Source organism: Schistocerca americana, chromosome 4 (genome assembly GCF_021461395.2).
Source record: "Schistocerca americana isolate TAMUIC-IGC-003095 chromosome 4, iqSchAmer2.1, whole genome shotgun sequence".
NCBI lineage: Eukaryota > Metazoa > Arthropoda > Insecta > Orthoptera > Acrididae > Schistocerca > Schistocerca americana.
In genome coordinates, this window is record NC_060122.1 from 95,522,957 (window position 1) to 95,541,847 (window position 18,891).

At 38.1% G+C, this 18,891-nt stretch overlaps 1 protein-coding gene across 1 annotated transcript; it reads right to left on the reverse strand.

Annotated features, from left to right (window-relative positions):
* Positions 1 to 14,274: 14,274 nt before the first annotated feature.
* LOC124612913 (TBC1 domain family member 7) lies at positions 14,275 to 15,806 on the reverse strand. Its single transcript, XM_047141402.1, has one exon. The coding sequence runs from the start codon at positions 15,680 to 15,682 to the stop codon at positions 14,762 to 14,764; it is 921 nt and encodes a 306-aa protein (XP_046997358.1). The 5' UTR covers positions 15,683 to 15,806; the 3' UTR covers positions 14,275 to 14,761.
* Positions 15,807 to 18,891: the final 3,085 nt, after the last annotated feature.

The window sequence follows — 18,891 nt, forward strand, 5'->3', positions numbered from 1 at the left end:
AAAAGTTTAATTACAACCACCCTGTACTTTGCGCTGTGACAGGCATTTGTTAAGAAGAAGAGCCAAGAAACTGCGTTAACATGTAACACACTCTAATGAGACTTTACATGGGCTATGGATACAAAATAGCCTGGTACCACTATAAAGCAAGCAGAGTCCATATTGGAGCATTCAAACTGATCCCCAACTAAGGCTTCGACAGAGGAAACAAATAAAATGCCAATAGAACTATGCAGGAAATACATTACCACCAAATTCATGTCAAAATGTTTCCAGTTCTTAAATGACAGTTTATTAACGAAGATCAGAGAACTCAAAATAAATTGTTATGCAGGCAGGTACCAGTTTCACAAAAAACTACCGATCTTAGCAGATTTTTCCTTTGATGCTTTGCCTTTCGGTGAATATGTTGTCACTTTCCCCAATTTAAACTCAATCAGGACACTCTACACAAACACCTTAGTGGATACGAATATCAAGACACACCTTCCATTCATCCAAGGTACGCTGAATATGAAAATTTTAGCTGACAACCTAGCAGCATGGCCATCATCAAGGCAAATTTATTCAGATACATCTAAACGCAAAGACAGGGTAGGAAGTGATTTGTAGAGGGGAAAGGCTAATTGAGGAATCAAATTTAAGCTCCCTGAAATAGCATCCAAACTCACTGCAGAACTTACAGCAATTTTAGTGTGACTTAAATATGCAAAAGAAGTTCAAGAAAAAACAGTAATAATTTTCTTATATTCACACACAGCCTTGATGCTGTTGAACTGCTATTAAATCAACAATACCAAAAATTGACAAATCTATCACATTATAGAAAGATCAGGAGGTTTCCCAGCTAAATAAAGTTATGTGTTTTGAGTGAAAGTGTACAACGAAATAAAGGAAAATGAAAAAGTAGATACTCTGTGCAAGAAAGCTGTATACACTGGTTCAGTGAAATATTATAAAGTGCCATCTTTATAAAGTGCCATTCTTTATACCATAAGGACTGTAATCAGGGACTGATGTAATGAAAACCTCCAATGGTCTTACAAAATTAAAGCTAGACACTATGCTGCAGTGGTAACTAATCTCCCATCATATCCTTGGTACCATAATTGCAGATACAGCTGAAACTTTATAATGACAATTGCATGAATTCAGTTCAATCAGTATCTCTGCTTTCTCAACACGACCATATTGTCTTCATGTGAATGTGGCAGTGAGGAAGATGTTAATCACATCTTCTTGGGCTGCCAAGAAACTATAAAACTAACACAGTGTCCTCTGGAAGTGATTTACCAATAAACATTAAAATTCTTTTGCCTATAGAAGACATAAACCTGTACAAGTTGCTGTATGATTTTATACAAGAGGGTCAAATATGTAAAAAGGAAAAGAGAAGTTTTTTAATTTTCTTTAGATTATACGAGGGTTGAATGAAAAGTAATGCTTCCAGCTTCGTTAATTGGGTTTGTATGGGAATATTTTAATATATCAAATGCAGAAATAATCCTTAGAATGTGATCTTTAATTACCAATATCCACTTTTCCACATAATCACCAGCCACTTGGATACATTTTTGCTAACAATAAACAAGTTTTCTGAAGCCATCATGGAAGAAGTCGACACACTGTTTCCACAACCACAGTCTCACAGTACTCTCAATGTCTTCATCAGAAGCACAGTGATGACCCCGCAGATCGTCTTTCATTATCGGGAACAGATGGAAGTCAGATGGTGCTAAATCTGGACTGTATGGAGGATGCAATATGGTGGTGGAGATTCATTTCATTTCAGGAGTCAGTATCCGGGGTACCCATCATGCACAGATCTTCTGATAGCCAAGCAAAGCAATAAAGTGACCCACTCGTTCTTGTGAAACGTCGACTGTGCTTGCAATTTCTCTCTGAGTGGTATGCTGATTGTCCTGAATAAACCTGTCAACATTTTTCTTGTGAAACTCGGTGACTGCTGTCACAGGACGTCCAACTCTTTGTTTATCACACAGGTCAGATGTTCCCGCCTCATCATCTTTAAAGTTACTCACCCAATGACGCACAGTACTCACATCAACACAATTATGATAAGCTCTCTGGTGAATCTCCTTTGGGGTGACACCTTCTGCTGTCAAGAATTCAATGACTACACGTTACTTAAAGCGCACTGACTGACCGTCTGTGCAGGGTTCCATACTGTAACAACACAACCGTTCAATGCTAAAGCTTCCTGCCAACTGGAGCTGTAAAGAAGAGACTACAGAACAAGCCAGTACCTGCCGCATACCAATGCTGCCAACTGTTGAAGAGTTACAAAGTGGAGGCATTACTTTTCAGTCAACACTCGTTAATTTTCTTCAATCGTTGATTTTAAGTTCAGTTTCAAAGGATGTAACCAATAACTGTTTTTTTATTGTTCTGAGGTAGACCATATGGCTTCTGTCTAAATGCCATTAATAAATTTAAAAAAAATAGTTGGATGGAGTAACATACATATGAGAGAGCTAAAATGTGAGACAATGGAAGCACTGTTTTGGAGTTCAGAGGCAAGCAGAATGAAAAAATTGCCAAAGCTTATCACAATGGCACTGCTGTAATGAATTTACCAAATTTTAAGAAGAAAAACCTATTCTGAAACTGCAGGTAGAGCAGACTCAAGAGAGAAGATAGTGAGAGTCAATACTCCAGACTGAAGATTTAGTTAGTTGGTTCGTTAGAGGGAGGGCACCAAACAGAGAGGTTGCTGGTCCCATAGGATAAGGGAAGGATGGAGAAGGAAGTTGGCTATGTCCTTTCAAAGAAACCATCCCAGCATTTGCTTGAAGCAATTTAGGGAAATCACGGAAAACCTTACTTGGGATGACTGGACACTAGTTTGAACCATTGTCATCCTGAATACGAGTCCAGTGGGTTAACCATTGTGCCACATCGCTTGGTGAAGATTTAGTAAAAAGATTCACGCAGAAGACATCAAGAGGTCGAAGATCACAAGACGTTGGAAATATGAGGATTGTAGGCAGTTTTCAAATGGCTCAAAAGGCTCTGAGCACTATGGGACTTAACATCTAAGGTCATCAGTCCCCTAGAACTTAGAACTACTTAAACCTAACTAACCTAAGGACATCACACACATCCATGCCTGAGGCAGGATTCGAACCTGCGACCGCAGTGGTCGCACAGATCCAGACTGGAGTGCCTAGAACCGCTTGGCCAACCGGCCGGCGTAGGCAGTTTTCACCACAAGAATGTGAATATGTAGTGTGTCAGCAGACACTTTGTGCAAAGGAGATAATGGTGTTGTTTTGTATAAGAGAAAGAGTGAGTATGTTAACTACAGTGAAGATGTACACCATATAGCTGAAAGTCTCTGGTTATTGATTTTTGTGTTTCAGAAAACGGACAGTGAACTTACCAACTATAGCTAAAAACCATTTATTGTGAAGACAAAAGTACTTACTAAATATGACAGAGAAGTATTAAAAAAAGGCATCATGTTACTCGATTCAACCTTTATTCAGGCATCCATTGTTGTGCTCAAAGAATGGTGTGAATCTGTTTGTTAGTAAGAGCAGTAAATTCTCTTCTTGTTACGGCGTAAGCTGTTGTCAACACACTGGTCAGCAAAGACGTAGGTGCAGGATCAAGCATGCCTATCACAAGGGAGGCCAGAGACACACCGACAAGCAATGCACCACCAATGCCCTCTCAACAGCAAGTGATCACACTTCCCTGGACAGCCATTTTTCAACCTATGAATATATGTTTACATCGTAACTGAATAAATAGTGGTAGACTTTATATAGATGTTATAGGAAAGTTCTTGTAGAATAAGAGGACCATTCACCAAAAAGCAGAGCATTTAGTTGTTCATAAGCAAACGAAAAGCAAACGTGCTAACCTTCAGAGTGCTATCTGAAAGAAGCTGCAAAAATATTCAGTCAGATCTTGATAAGATTTCACAATGGTGCAAAGATAGGCAACTTGCTTCAAATGTTCAGAAATACAAAATTTTGCACTTCACAAAATGAAAAAACATAGTCCTTATGACCATAATATCAACGAGTCACAGTTGGAATCAACCAACTCATACAAATACCTGAGTGTAACACTTTCTAGGGATATGAAATTGAATGATCATATAGTTTCAGTCACAGGTAAAGCAGGTGGTAGACTTTTGTTTACTAGTGGAACACTGGTGAAGTGCAATCAATCTACAAAGAAGATTGCTCCCAAATCACTCGTATGAGCGGTTCTAGAATATTGCTCACATGTGCGGGACATGTACCAGATAGGAGTAACAGGGGATATAGAACATATACAGAGAATAGTCACAGGTTTATTTAATCCATGGGAGATAATGAAGGAACTGAACTGGAAGACTCTTGAAGATAGATGCAAACTATCCAAAGAAAGTTTATTAGCAAAGTTTCAAGAACAGGCTTTAAATTATTATTCTAGGAACATACTACAGCCTCATACCTATCCCTTGCATATGGATTGTGAGGAAAGATTAGAATAATTACTGCATGCACAGAGGCATTCAAACAATCATGGTGGTTTGCATAGTATAGACGTAGACGTAGATGTTAATCTTTGTCGAGGTAGGGTAAAATACACACAGATACAACTTGACAGTGACATTCACGCCAACATATATTAACATAAACTGCAGTTGACATATATGCATCCATACACAGCAGCATTATGTTTGCAACACACTTTTCATGTTACTGTTTCTGGACTCCAGCGGTTACCATGTAGTGGCATGCACTCTCTCTCTCTCTCTCTCTCTCTCTCTCTGTGTGTGTGTGTGTGTGTGTGTGTGTGTGTGTGGCGGGGGGTGGGGGGGGGGGGGGCAGGGGGAGGTGCTCCACACTTCTGCTTTAAACCAAAAGTACAGAAAGTATCTACAGATAGATAACTGCACAAACATTGAAATAGAGGCAGTTACTCAGAATAATACTAATAAAACCTAAACATATTCACTTTTAGATTAAAACATAGACTCACAGTCGAATATTTGCCAGCTGCAACGAACTCAAGCAAAAGAATTCAGTTCTCTTGCAGAAGTGTAAATTGTATCAAAATAACTATCAGGATTTGTAATTGGAGACCAGCTTAACAGTGCCATTCTCACCAACACATACTGATGAAAACTGCAGTTGACAAATAAACATTTGTACCTAACAGTAGTAAGTTTGCAGCAGACATTTCTTGTTACTGTTTCTGTCTGGTCAACACTTTTATATCCATACTGTTTAATAGAGTCAATAAATTTGTAACAACTTACACAGTCTTAACGTATGGAAAGTTCTGGTTGATAATTAAGAATTATTTAGGAATAAAGGAAATAACTCACTGAAAGGCAGAAGTACTATGTCATCGATAGGGACACAAACAAAAGTTACAGAGCTTGGCTAGCTTTAGGAGCACACTTCATTTTTCTAGCTTGCAAGAAAAAAAATTTTTTATCAAAAAATTGTATAAATATTATTGTAATTTTGCATTTGTATCTGTTTTGTGTAAGTATGGCTTTGTGCGGGCTTTTGTCATCAGTTATCAGCAAGGGCAGACATGAAGACTTAGCCATGCAAAGTTTAGCAAAGGCATTTGTTTAGGACTGATCTATTGTGACAAAACAGTAGCAGGTATGTGGGTACTAATTTGAGTGTGGTCAGTTGACAGTGACAGTTAGTAATCAATCAGTCATTCATAAATATCCTAGTTTGTGTTTGAACAGCAGATTGTTGGGATTAACTATAAACATTTCACACAAATACAAGGATGTAGAAGTGTAAATAACTTGAGGAAAGACAGATCCCTGTAGGAAAATGAAGGCAGTATTATGAGAGGAAAGAGGAAATGAATGAAGAGTAGAAGCAATATTAATGCAGCAGTAATAGTCATATATTACCAGAAATTTGAAGCAGAAGTAACTTTCCTTCCTTCTTCCAGCTGATGGGGAACAAACATAAACACCACTCATGGATTCAACATTAAGCTGGTTTCTACTGGCTGACAGTTGCCTATAAGAAGCAGATCTACGATTGTGGGGCATGTGATCAACACGTCACCAGCCTGTTCAGCTGTTATTGCTGGTAGATGAATCCTGGTGGTGCTGTGGCTTCTTTATTCCAGCAGCTCCTCATTTGGCCTCACAAGGTTGAGTTGGTCCTTTTTCAAACCTACCTGCCTCCAAATATTGGAGGTGGCACTTGGAATCAAACCTAGGTCCTTCCACACGAAGAACAGAGCAGCAACACTAAGTTACCTGCTATAGAGGCAGTCAGTGGAAAATAACTCTTAGTATTAGTTAAGCTGGTCGCTGGAAGTCCCAAACTGAGTAAAAATAAATGTCAAAGTAATTAATGAGCATATACAGCATCCACGGTAACATTAATAAGAATGTAGTGAGTTTTGTCCTGTCAAAATAAGCAGACATTGTCCTGGCTACTAGGTTGTTTAATATAGCATACCACATGGATCTATACTTGAGCCCATTTCATTTATGATATACATAAAATGTCTGATAGCAAATAAATACTGGCAAAATACTATTTACTTTATGACAACTGTCTGAGTTAGGGGCAATAAAATCTATTCAGAAGTCTTTGACAGATATTTTAAGCAGTATCTGGAAATGGTTCAACAAAAATAAGCTGACTGTGAATGGGTAAAAAACTTGCAGGATAAGCTCACACAGAATTTTAGTCAGTCACTCTACCCATGCGCTATTGAATTATATTAGATTAGATTTAGTTTTCGTTCCACAGACCTAAAAATGAGGTGATTCTCATGGGTGTGGAACATGTCACAAAGAATAACACACAACATTTGAATACAATACTTACTATCCCAATCATTTGTCAGGAGATTGTCAAAATGGGTGAATATATTACAGTAAACTGGAACTGCTAATAATTTCAGAATTAATACACTGTCAGAATCAAACATTGTTATGCACTTTTAATAAATTTATCATACACAAATTATCTAATATTGACTGTTGTGACTATGTGCTGTCAGAACTGAAATCTAACAGACATTTTTACTTAAGCTAGTCAAACAGTCCCTGTTGAGATATTCATCTATAGAGTAGAAGGAATTCCCTATCAAAAAGTCTTTCAAGCTCTGTTTAAACCAAGCTTTATCTGAAACCAAGTTTTTAATGGTTGCTGGTAATTTATTGGAAATATATTTCTGAATATTGGACTCCTTTTTGGAACAAGATATGTTATTTTACGTCTTTATGTAAATTTTTGTTATTCCCAGTACTGACACTATGTACTGAGGTATTCACTGGAAATAGAGATATATTACTTGCAACAAATTTCATTAAGGAATAAATATACCGAAAGCAGTGGTTAGAATACAAAGTTCCTTGAACAAATATCTACATGATGTTCTTGAATTTACACAACAAATGATTCTTAACACACTTTTACACGCTAAAAACTTTTGCTTGGTTTGATGAGTTATTTGACGAGTTACTCCAGAATGTGATCCCGTATGAAACAGAATGAAAGCAAGCAAAGTATGCACTTTTTTTTTAAATATATTTATATCTCCTACACCTGACATCATTCTCACTGCAAATACAGACTTGTTTAGGTGCTTCAGCAATTCTGTGGTATGCTCTTCCCAACTGAATTTATTATCGAGTTCTAATTCCAGAAATTTAGCACTGTCAACATTTTCAATCTGCATGCCTCCATATGTTATATAAATGCTAGAAGGAAATCTCTTACAGGTTCTGAACTGCATATAGAGGGTCTTTTCAGAGGATAACGACAATGAATTATCTTTAAACCATATATTAATGTCAGTGAAAATTTGATTAGCAGCTATTTCTAAATCTGTACTTGACTTGCTACTTATTGCAATGTTTGTATCATTTGCAAGCAAAACAAACTAAGCATCTGGCAATGTAACAGATGAGAGATCATTAATGTACACAAGAAAAAGCAACGGACCCATGATGGAACCTTGAGGACCACCACATGTAATTAATTCCCAGTCAGATGAAGACTGACTGGTTACTGCACAGGTATTACGCAATGACACCCTTTATTTTCTGTTTGTTAGATAAGACTCAAATTGTTTCACAGCACTGCCAGTGACACCATAAGGTTCCAATTTACTTAAGAGAGCCGGCCAGTGTGGCCGAGCGGTTCTAGGCGCTTCAGTCTGGAACCGCGCGACCGCTACGGTCGCAGGTTCGAATCCTGCCTCAGGTATGGATGTGTGTGATGTCCTTAGGTTAGTTAGGTTTAAGTAGTTCTAAGTTGTAGGGGACTGATGACCTCAGAAGTTAAGTCCCATAGTGCTAAGAGCGATTTGAACTTAAGAGAATGCTGTGGTTCACACAGTCAAAGTCTTTTGACAGGTCACAGAAAATGCCAGTAGCCTCTAATTTATTATCTCATGAACTGATTACATTCTCACTGTAAGTGTAAATAGCTTGCTCTGTATCAGAACCCTTAAGAAATCCAAACTGTGACTTGGGCGATATGTTACTTGCAGTCAGATGTTTAAGGAGATGCTTGAACACCACCTTTCCAAATATTTTTGAAAAAGCCAGCAAAACTGAAACTGGTCGATAGTTGATGGTATCTCTTTATCCCCATTCTTGTACAAAGGCTTAACTTCAGCATGGTTTAGTCAGTCTGGAAATGTTCCGCTGATAAGAGATTGATTACACAAATAACGTAAGACAGAACTCAACTCGCATGAGCACTCTTTGATTAATTTTGTTGGTATGTTACCTATACCTACCAGGATACATAGATTTTACGATGAATGGTACTTCTTTGGTTGATGTGAGTGTTGATCCCATTTTACTGAAGTTATTTTAAAAGACTGGTCTTAGATATTCCATTGCGCTGTTCACCAAACCTGATAATCCCAAAAGCTGTCAGTCACAGAAATAAAGTACTTGTTTAAGAGGTTTGCAACACTACATGCACTTGTTACCAACATCTCATTTATTTTTAGAGCTATCTGTTACACTTTCTTTTTGGCCCAACTTCACTATATCACATGCAGTTTTTATTTTGTTGCCTTATGTAATTATCTTTTTCTCGTCATAAAACTGCTTCAATTTCTGGATTACTTGCTTCAATATTTTGAAGTTCTTTGTAATGCATTACAATGCTAATATCAGAGATGCTCCTAGATACTAGATACAGTCTCCTTTTTGTCCCATATATCTTTGTTCCTTGTGTAATCCATGGTTTATTTTTTGACTACTGTTTTATTTTGAGTTGTCATTATTGGAAAACAATTTTGAAAAGTGGAAGTAATTTTATTAATTAATGTTTGGTATAGTCCATTTGAGTCAGAAGTATTGTAAACAACTATCCAGTTCACGTGTTCAAGCAATCTCCAAAAATTCTTAATTTTTGACTGATTTCTTACCCTCCTGTACTCAGATTTAATAGATTCTTTTACCCTGACAAGTTTCAACATTTAACACAACATGCTACATGTTATGATCAGATAGCCCATTTACTATTGGTTTTGTGATATGACTTTTTCCCTAGATTTGTCTACAAAGATATTATCAATAGCAGTCTCAGGGCATTTACATATCCAAGTTGCAAAGTTCACAGTATCACCAGCAACCACTATTTCCTTGTTTTTTACTGTGAGATGGGACAACAGAGCTTCTGGAGTATTTACGAAGAGGTTAAAGTTTCTTGAAGGTGCCCTGTATACACTTACTGTTATAAAGGATTTCTTATGAAGTACTACTTCTGTTGCACAAGCTTATTTCTCCAAATTTTGTCTAGGGGAGTAAGAAGCTAACTTGAATCTTGTAACATTTAACATAGCTATACTAGTGTCCACATAATGTCTAGAGAGGCAGATTATATCAACTGGTTTGCTCAACTCCAATTCTTCAATACAAACAAGCAACTCATTAAGCTTATCCCTCAGTCCTCAAATATTCTGGTGCAACAAGGATAACTGATTTTGTGCACTGGCTGAATTACAACTGAGAACATAATTTTTCTGCCAATTTTTTAGTATCTCTAGTTACAATCACAGGCTATCTGCACGAATTGTGTATATTAAAATTTGCTTTCTGGATGCCTGCTTTATCAATGTGAATGTCATTTTCAGCCTGCCTTTGAACATCTTTTGTTTCTGCCCCCCGCACCGGAAAAAAAGCTGTTCTGCCAGTTGTAACCACTGGTACTTTAACACTTGTGATAGTGCCCCTCTAAGTTATTTGCTATTAGCCGAGACAGTTTTCCCTCCCTGTTCCTGTTAAGGTGAAGGCCATGCCTAGTATAGTCCCACCTGCTGATAGAGTCAACAGGAACCACACCGATATGAGATGCCATACCTGATCCAAGCAGCTGTTCCGCCTCTGAATAAACTCTCCTAACAGAAGAGTTTAGATGATGCCGGTCATGGCGCCTCAGAACAGATACAAGCCCCACATCAGTATGTCTCACTGCAGAAGCTATTTTTTCTAGGTCACTCTCATTTGAATAATTAGGGTTCCTGTCTACGCTGGTGCGCACCCCACCGTTACCAAGGTGTCTTCCTTTTTGAAGTCTTTGCAAATGGAACCTACATCCTCTTTCACCTGATCCAGACTTGCACTAGATTTAAAAAAAAACTTGTGACCTGGTAAACTGACCCTATTTCATCCTGCAACAGTTGGCCAACACCTCTATCATATGAACTACCTAACAACAAAAATTCCTTCTTCTTCACAACTTTTTCTGACTTCTTACTTTGCAAACATGTTCTGAAAGTTTGTTGTGTTGTCCTGTCTACTCCTACATCTACTTGTGGCTCATCAGTTTCCAACTGTGAGCGCAGATCAACCCTGTTTTTCGCATTCGCGACAACACTGCCTGAGAAATCCTATTCCTATTTCTTCTATAACCTGTTATCACTTCCCACCTCTCTCTTCCCCCCCCCCCCCCATCCTTTCCAGACCTTGTTTCCCTTTATCTAGTTCCTCCTGAGGTACAGAAATCTTCTCCTCCTGTTCCACAATCTTCCTGTCTCAGCAGTGAATCCTACACAACCAAAGAGCCTTGTTTATTTTCCCAATTCCCATGCCACTGCAGCCACCCACATGCAAGAAACTGCAACGACCCTCACACCACACCTCGGAACTAACAATTCTATGGCAAGTCGTACATTTCTCACTCATGCCAAACAAATTTTAGCTTTAATCTAAGTTAAATAAGAATAACTTCCTAGACTACTCAATTAATATATTAAATTTCTTAGAAAGTTTAAGCCTAAAATTTGGATACTAATTCATAACTTCTGGAATAACAAAAATGATTAAACCTCTATTTTCATGTGAGGAAACAAAAAGTAAACAAAGAACTGAGTCTACACTACAAAAAATTTTCACTTATTTCAGAACTTTTCACTTCTGCTAATTACTAGAGAATCAAATGGATAGCGTGTAAGAAAATGAAACAGAAAATGAGAAATAATGTGCACACCATTAGATGTATTGCTGAATATATATTTGGCAGATGTAGCTGCACAAAAATACCAAGAAAATATTTACAGTTTCTTAATCATGGAAACTACAGTTCTTTTTTGGTGTTAACAGTGCACATTCATACCTTCAAGTTTATGGGTGGACACACAACATACTGCAATCACCACCATCCACAGAAATTTGTCCTGGGTGGTAGACGGGAAAGGGGGAGAGGGGGACACAGACTGTGAGGTTCTAAAATTCACATATTTGATATTGCGGGAGTTGCCAGATGAACATCTGTGAATGCACAGTGAAGTGCAACACTATTCTGTAGTGATGAGCTCAGACAATCTTCTTTACTCTTTGATTTTTATTACTGTTCTTTGTACTGACTTAGATTTCTCAGTTGATTCGTGTTTGAGCTAAAAAAGTAAAAAGTTATTGCCTGACTGCTTCACTGGATATCTTTAGGAGACAGAGATAAGCCGTAGTTAGCTACAGCTCTACACCAGCATGTCGAAGGCCACTGGCAGCCTCTGGGCTGCTTCTCCCACAAGCTTACATCGTCACTAGTTAAATGGAACACTTATGACAGGGAATTGATGGCAGTTTGCGAAGCTGTGACACACTTCCAGCCACAAGTGGAAGCCATTCATGGTTTTCACAGACTACAATCCAATTTACTTTACTTTCAGTGGGAACAAGGACGGATGATTATCGCGACAATTTAGACAACTTGAATTCATTGCCCAATTCACAACAAACCCGTAGCATATAAAAGGAGCTGAGAACATCATGGCAGATTTCCTGGCTCAGTTGGAATCGATCTCTCATGCTATTGACTACAAGGACTTAGTTGCTTCACAAGAGACGGACGAACAACACCCCAAATTCCATCGCGATAGTACATCCGTGTTATTACTGGCAAACGTTTCCAAGTTTGGAGTGACATATCACAGGGAAAACAGGGAAACCAGGTGCTGGCTCATCTACGAAAAAAGCCAGCATCAAACTGATGACAGACAGATATGTGTGGCCCAGTATAAAGAAGGCCTGCCATAGTTGAGCAAAAATATGCTTAGACTGTCAGAGGGCCAAGGTTGGATGACACGTGCACAAAGCAGTAGGAGGCTTCCCACTTACAATGCAACGTTTCACAAATGTGCACCAGGATAACATGAGACCTCTATTGCCATTGGAAGGATAGAGTTACGTCCTCACTGCAATGGACCACATCACCAGTTGAGCAGAGGTGATTCCATTATTGGACATTTCCACAGAAACAATGGCACTGATATTTCTTTTAGTCATTGATTGCACATTTTGGCAGACCTACACGTCACCACAGACCAGGGGCATCAATTCGAATCAATGCTGTTTTCCGAATTGTGCAATCTCTACAGTTTCCAACATCATCATACCACAACTTACCACCCAACTAGCAATGGAGTGCTGGAACACTGGCATAGGCATTAAAAGTTGGGTTAATGTGCCACGCACAATCGTGATCGTCAGCTTTGCCACTGGTTTTGTTGGGCCTTTGTACAGCATTAAGAGGCGGATTTAGGAGCATCCACTGCAGAATTGGTTAATTGTGAACCCTTACGACTGTCTGCAGAAATCAATGCTGATCATACCAGAGCACAAGAAACCAAGTTGCCTTATATACTGCAAATGGTGTGCAAGCACATGGCCACACTTCGCACATCTGCTGTCTCGAGATATGGAGTGGTAACTAAATTTGTCCACAAAGATCTACAGTCATGTATACATGTGATGCTGTGGACGGACACTGTCGAGTCGCTGCTACAGCCCCCACATTCTAGGCCCAACGGAGTGCTCTCCCAGGACGAACATATATTGCATACAGATCAAAATGGGAAGAGCCAAGTTGTATCACTGGAACGGGTCAAACCTAAGTGTCACCTTTCACATTGCTGGGCACAGATGACACCGTTTCAGTGCCACAAGAGGAACTGGCACCGTCACTGCCAACACTGGAGGCTAAAGAAGTTCAAACAACGCCTTCAGTACACACGAGAGATGGTGCTGAGTGAAATATAAATACCCCTTCATTTCCGGAGCTTCTTTACCGGGGGTGGGGGCCTTATGGGAGTCGCCAGCAGAACATCTTTGCATGTACAGTGAAGTGCAGCATTATTTTGTGCTGACTGGTGCAAGGACAATCTTCTTTACTCTTTGATTTTTATTACTATTCTTTGCATTGACTTAGATCTTTCAGTTGACTAGTGTTTGAGCTAAAAAACAAAAAAAAAGTTATTGTCTAAATACTTCGTTGGATCTCGTTAGCAGACAGAGATAAGCTTTAGTTGGCTAAAATATAAATGAGATGGTCAGTTTAGAGATGTGTCATGCACAACAATTATATTTTATAGGTGACACAAAAACCATGTCTGATACAACTGATAGTTATCCAATCAGTCCTACAACTGCATGAAAGTCTTGTACTGACTAAAAAAACTTTGTACTCTAGATCCCTCTTGCCACTCCTCCCTGCCCCCTTCCTCCCATTGACTAAAGCAACTTTAAAACTGTTTTGAATAATTTAACTGTGATATATGAAGAGTACTTCCAGATTATCAACTGGAAATGTGCATGAATCTGAACATTTTCTCCATCGAATTGACTGATAAAGTAGTGTAATTAAATGTCAATAAATATTAAAAAAATACTGTCATAAGTGAATACAAAATCAAGTAAGAGATAATTATGAACTATTTCATTGTAACATAACACACGAGAATGCCTGGTATCAAAATCAGGGAATTGGCTCATTCAATAAATTTACAAAGTTATGTATTTTGCTGTAAAACAAGCATTTAATGCAGTGAGCTGATGTTAAATTGGATAACCAGCCTTGCAACAAGGAGGTACTGCAAAGGCAGTGTCAATCATATGACAAACTTTTTGACATTTATAACAAAACAGACATAACGTTTGAATATTACCATATCCAAACAACGAACATTTACATTTATATTGATGGGCACCATTACTCTTATTATTCAGTTTATATGGCGGCAGCAGAAGCTTCGCAAATTTGACAAGATTCTTTTATCAATTTACGAGAAAAGCACACTAAATCAATATCAGTTTGAAATTGACAATATGAAATTTAAAAAGTGTTCTCCATCTATGTAATATGTGTCATTTCTAAATAAATACTTATAAACATTGTATGAAGCCCTCTCAAAAACTACACGCAAAAAATGAGTTCGTTTCCGAGGAAGGAAAAAAGTGTACGGCAATTTCCATCAAGCACAACTGTCTCACCGTTAAAACAGATCACTTCTGTCTGTTGGTGGTAAGATGAGTTTTGCCACCCTCTGCACTTATAACGGTGTTAAGACTACTACCGTATTGTTGCCACATTTCTATGGCTTGGTTAACTATAACTTCGGAAACTTCTTCCGATATATTCTTTAAACAAGATGCAATGTTGTCTGTCGTCGCACATTTCAGCAAAGCTCTCTTGAGTGTTACCAGTAATAACACAGCAACGAAAACAAGTATTTTACACGAACCACCGATCAGTTTGTCCCATATTTTTCCCAATGATGATTCGCTTATCACACCTGCGAAACAACAACAAAGCCAATTATCCAGTGGAATTGTATTAAACGCACACAAATCTTGCAAATGACAATAAATTTCTTCGTCTTCTTTTTCCAAAACTGATTTCGTATATTTTATCAGCGTCGGTATGTCATCACGAAACTTCACAACACTTTCAAAGAAGCCCTTCGACAACCAATAAATGTCAACATCGTCGTCAAAAACTACTGACAGCGAATGAGAAATCGCACATAAGTTTCTGTTCACAGCCGTATTTAATTGGTTTTGATATAAAGTTAATCTCCCAGTTTGAAGCAGCCACATCAGCAAAAATAGTTCTGGTTTTGGAGTTGCGTCATTCACTATTTGCATTAAACGCAAAGCATGCAACAAATCCTTATATTCCTCTTTACGCTGCTCCATTACGAACTTGTGAGAATCGACATGAATAGGAATAACATCCAGAAGTACTTTCCATACTAAATTTCTGTATATTCCCGGCACAGTAAAACGTATACAAAACTGTCGCAGTTTCATTTTGTCCAGAGGCTTATCTTTCAACAGAATCTCTAGAGATTTTTTCTCCTCGACACTTCTAAAACCTACTTTTTCGTAATATGACGATCTAAAATTACGTTCATCGCTTGCCATTGCACTTGTAAATAACGCAAATCAAATCCGCACTCTCTGAAAACACTGTTGACATACAGCGCCGGTTTGTTTACATTATACACTGCAAAGATTTGCACCATGAAGGTGTCATACTTCGACCATAGATTTATGGTCGAAGGTGTCATAGGTATCTGCAACCACTGGTTGAAAGATCCATGGAGAGATCATTGAGAGAGAGATATTTCTACTCTATATAAGATGGGAGAGCGCAAAAACACATTCGGCTTAAAAAGATATGTCCACATCAGTGAGGTCAATACGCAGTACTCAATACTCGGCATTGAGCTCACTGGTCCACACGGTTACTCTTTCCGTGTGTGCAGTTGCAGACGCGCGGGAATAAAAGCGCATGCACGAAAATTGCGGATAGAATGAATGCATGCAGGCGCGTTCTCATGTGCAGATGTTGACTCATTGCTCAAGCATCACCTCTTTGCCGGAGACTCTTCTACTTAGTTTATTGTGATAAAAAAGGCGACTGTGACTAAAAAGTTATCTAAATAACAGAGGTACGAGCAATACGAAGTGAAAGGGGGCACGGCCGACTTCCTTCCCTAATCCGATGAGACCGATGACCTCGCTGTTTGGTCTCCTCCCTCAAACAACCAACCAATACGAAGTGACGGCGAAGCTTTGTTTGCAAATATCACGAAGTCACAGGGAGATTTTTAGATTTTCTATTTCGGAAACTGTACCAAAGAGGCTGACAATAACATTCCGTTAGCTGTTACCGGCGACTTCCTACCATCTTGAACTATTTATTACTCATTTCAAAATAAAACATTTCAGGAGTATACCTTAAATTGTGAAACACTTAACAGAGGTTCTTAGTCGTTATTTGAAGGTTAATTGGCTTTCAATACTTCATTTGTATTTCATTTTATAAAAAGTTGTTTACACAAATTTAATTATAGTGGTTATATATAACAAACCTCCTGAGACTCGACAAATTCAGGAATGTCCCCACTAGAGCGAAGGCTGTATCTTCCAATTTTGTATTTATGCATCATCATTGTTCTGCTCTTCAGTTTCTAGTAGTTCGTTGGGAAGCTATACATACCGCTCTTTTCTTTTGTTTTGATGCCAGGTTCCTCAATTGTTGCGCTTTCAAACTACCATAGCATGAATATTCGATCATAGTTTTCATATACACATTACATAAATTTGTATGTTTCTTCTCATCTTATTTGCTACTTTGAGATGTCTTATTCTCTGCAGTAATATGATTGGAGGCTTTTTATCTAATACTTGACACTCAGGACATAATATCTCAAACTTTTGTCCAAACAATCTTTCCAAGTGGCGTTCATTATGACTTCTTTTTGTCTGTAATCTACTTCCTATACACTGACAGTGGAAAAGCTAGTCCACAGCCTCTGACCTATTTATCGTAACATATCCCTCCACCTAATTACAGCTTCTCATCTTGCCTGATTGATAGTCCATTTAAATTCATTTTCACTCTCTCTTACTGCTCAATCGAACCATATCCCCTGATTTCTAAAAACAGAGGAATTAGGTCCTTGGTTGGAAGATAATTTAACATTTAGTTTTAATAATCTCCCTTTGATCCATTGCTAAGTACTCCACACTGGATAATGGTGGTAGCTTCACATCCAACTAGTCAGTGGTTTGGCTAACAAGACAGTATTAAGTCTTTGGATATTCTGATTAACTTACATCTGCTATAGATAAATACAGAAGACACTACTTTCCATGTACTGAATAACTTTCTTAGAAGAAATATCGATATTCATTACTTATTCTACTCCCAGTGCTAGTGTTGATTGGATCAGAGGTTGTTTTATTCTGTCTCATCCTTATTTGACCTTTATATCTCGTTACATTGTACTATTTTTGTTCCACCACAATCCATTTCCCAAATACTATCTTGGACCTGTATACATGTGTGGGTGTTAAATACTCACAATCTCGTATAGCCACTGATAAATGATAAAGTATCTTGATATTCTGAATCTGTCTCATACTTTCAAACCAACCCTATTCACCCATCTATCATATAATTCTTTCCAAGTCCTTATCATTTCCTTAATTTTGGGTTTTCTAGTAGATTTTGCTCTAGAATTTCATTCTGATTTTGTTCCACTTCCTCCAGACATATAAACATTTTCGCATCATTCATTTGTAGGACTAAGTGTCTCAAGTTATTTTCATACTCTTGGACTAATTCTTCATCTGGTGGCTTTTTTGTCCTTGGCTCTTCAGTTCCTCTGCCTTATCGTCTGCCTGCTAATGTTGAAACATCTGCAGTTTTCCTCATTATCGTCGTCATCTCCCATTTCGACCTCTTCCTCCTTCCTTGTATAAAAAATGCCAGTTTCTTCGTGTTTATCCTATTCTACATTTTCACTAATTCAGTTGATATTGTAACTATTTCATTGTAGGTGGCCACACGAGGTAATATTTCCCTCTGGTAGTCTTCCTTCCATTCATCAGTCAATTCCTACTTGAAACCTAGCCCATCTGAACCCTCTTCATCTCCATCATCACTCTTTGTCTCCTCTTCATCCCTATCTTCTTCATCTATTAACTGTTGACTTTGTATCCTTCTACCATAGCTGCTTTTATACCCTTCAACCTTCTCCTCCTTATATTCCAGAATCTGTCATATCAGTTGCCTCACTCTCCTAGTTTTTTCATCACTTCTCTTAGGCACTGCTCTTTCATTCTAGCATATTGTCAACGTTAATTACACTTTCTTCCTGAGATCCTTTTTTCAACATATCATTTACAACCTCATGACTGACTTCCTTCTCCTCTTCCCCTATCATCAAACAAAAATTCAATAGTACCTCCTCTCTTCTCTTATTAAGTGGATCAAGTTCCCCCTTATTCTTTTCGAATGAGTCATCTAATTGTGTCTCAGCTTCCTTATTTTCTTCAGTGCTTGTCATGCTAACTTCCAGACAACTTTCCTCAGCAGTTTCATTAACCATTAATTATGACTTGTGTACTTCATTCTGATCTATTCTCCTTTCTAAAAATTATTCCATTCCATCTTGGTGTGATGGTACAGCTACCTTATATTGCTACTATTTAAGAACCAGTCTTTGGTTGAAGTCAAAGACTTCTACACTAAGAATCAAAACCATTTGCAGCTTCTACTCGATTTTACACTGGTCTTAATGCTGAGAAACAGATTAAAGAGAGTCATGATGATTCCAGCA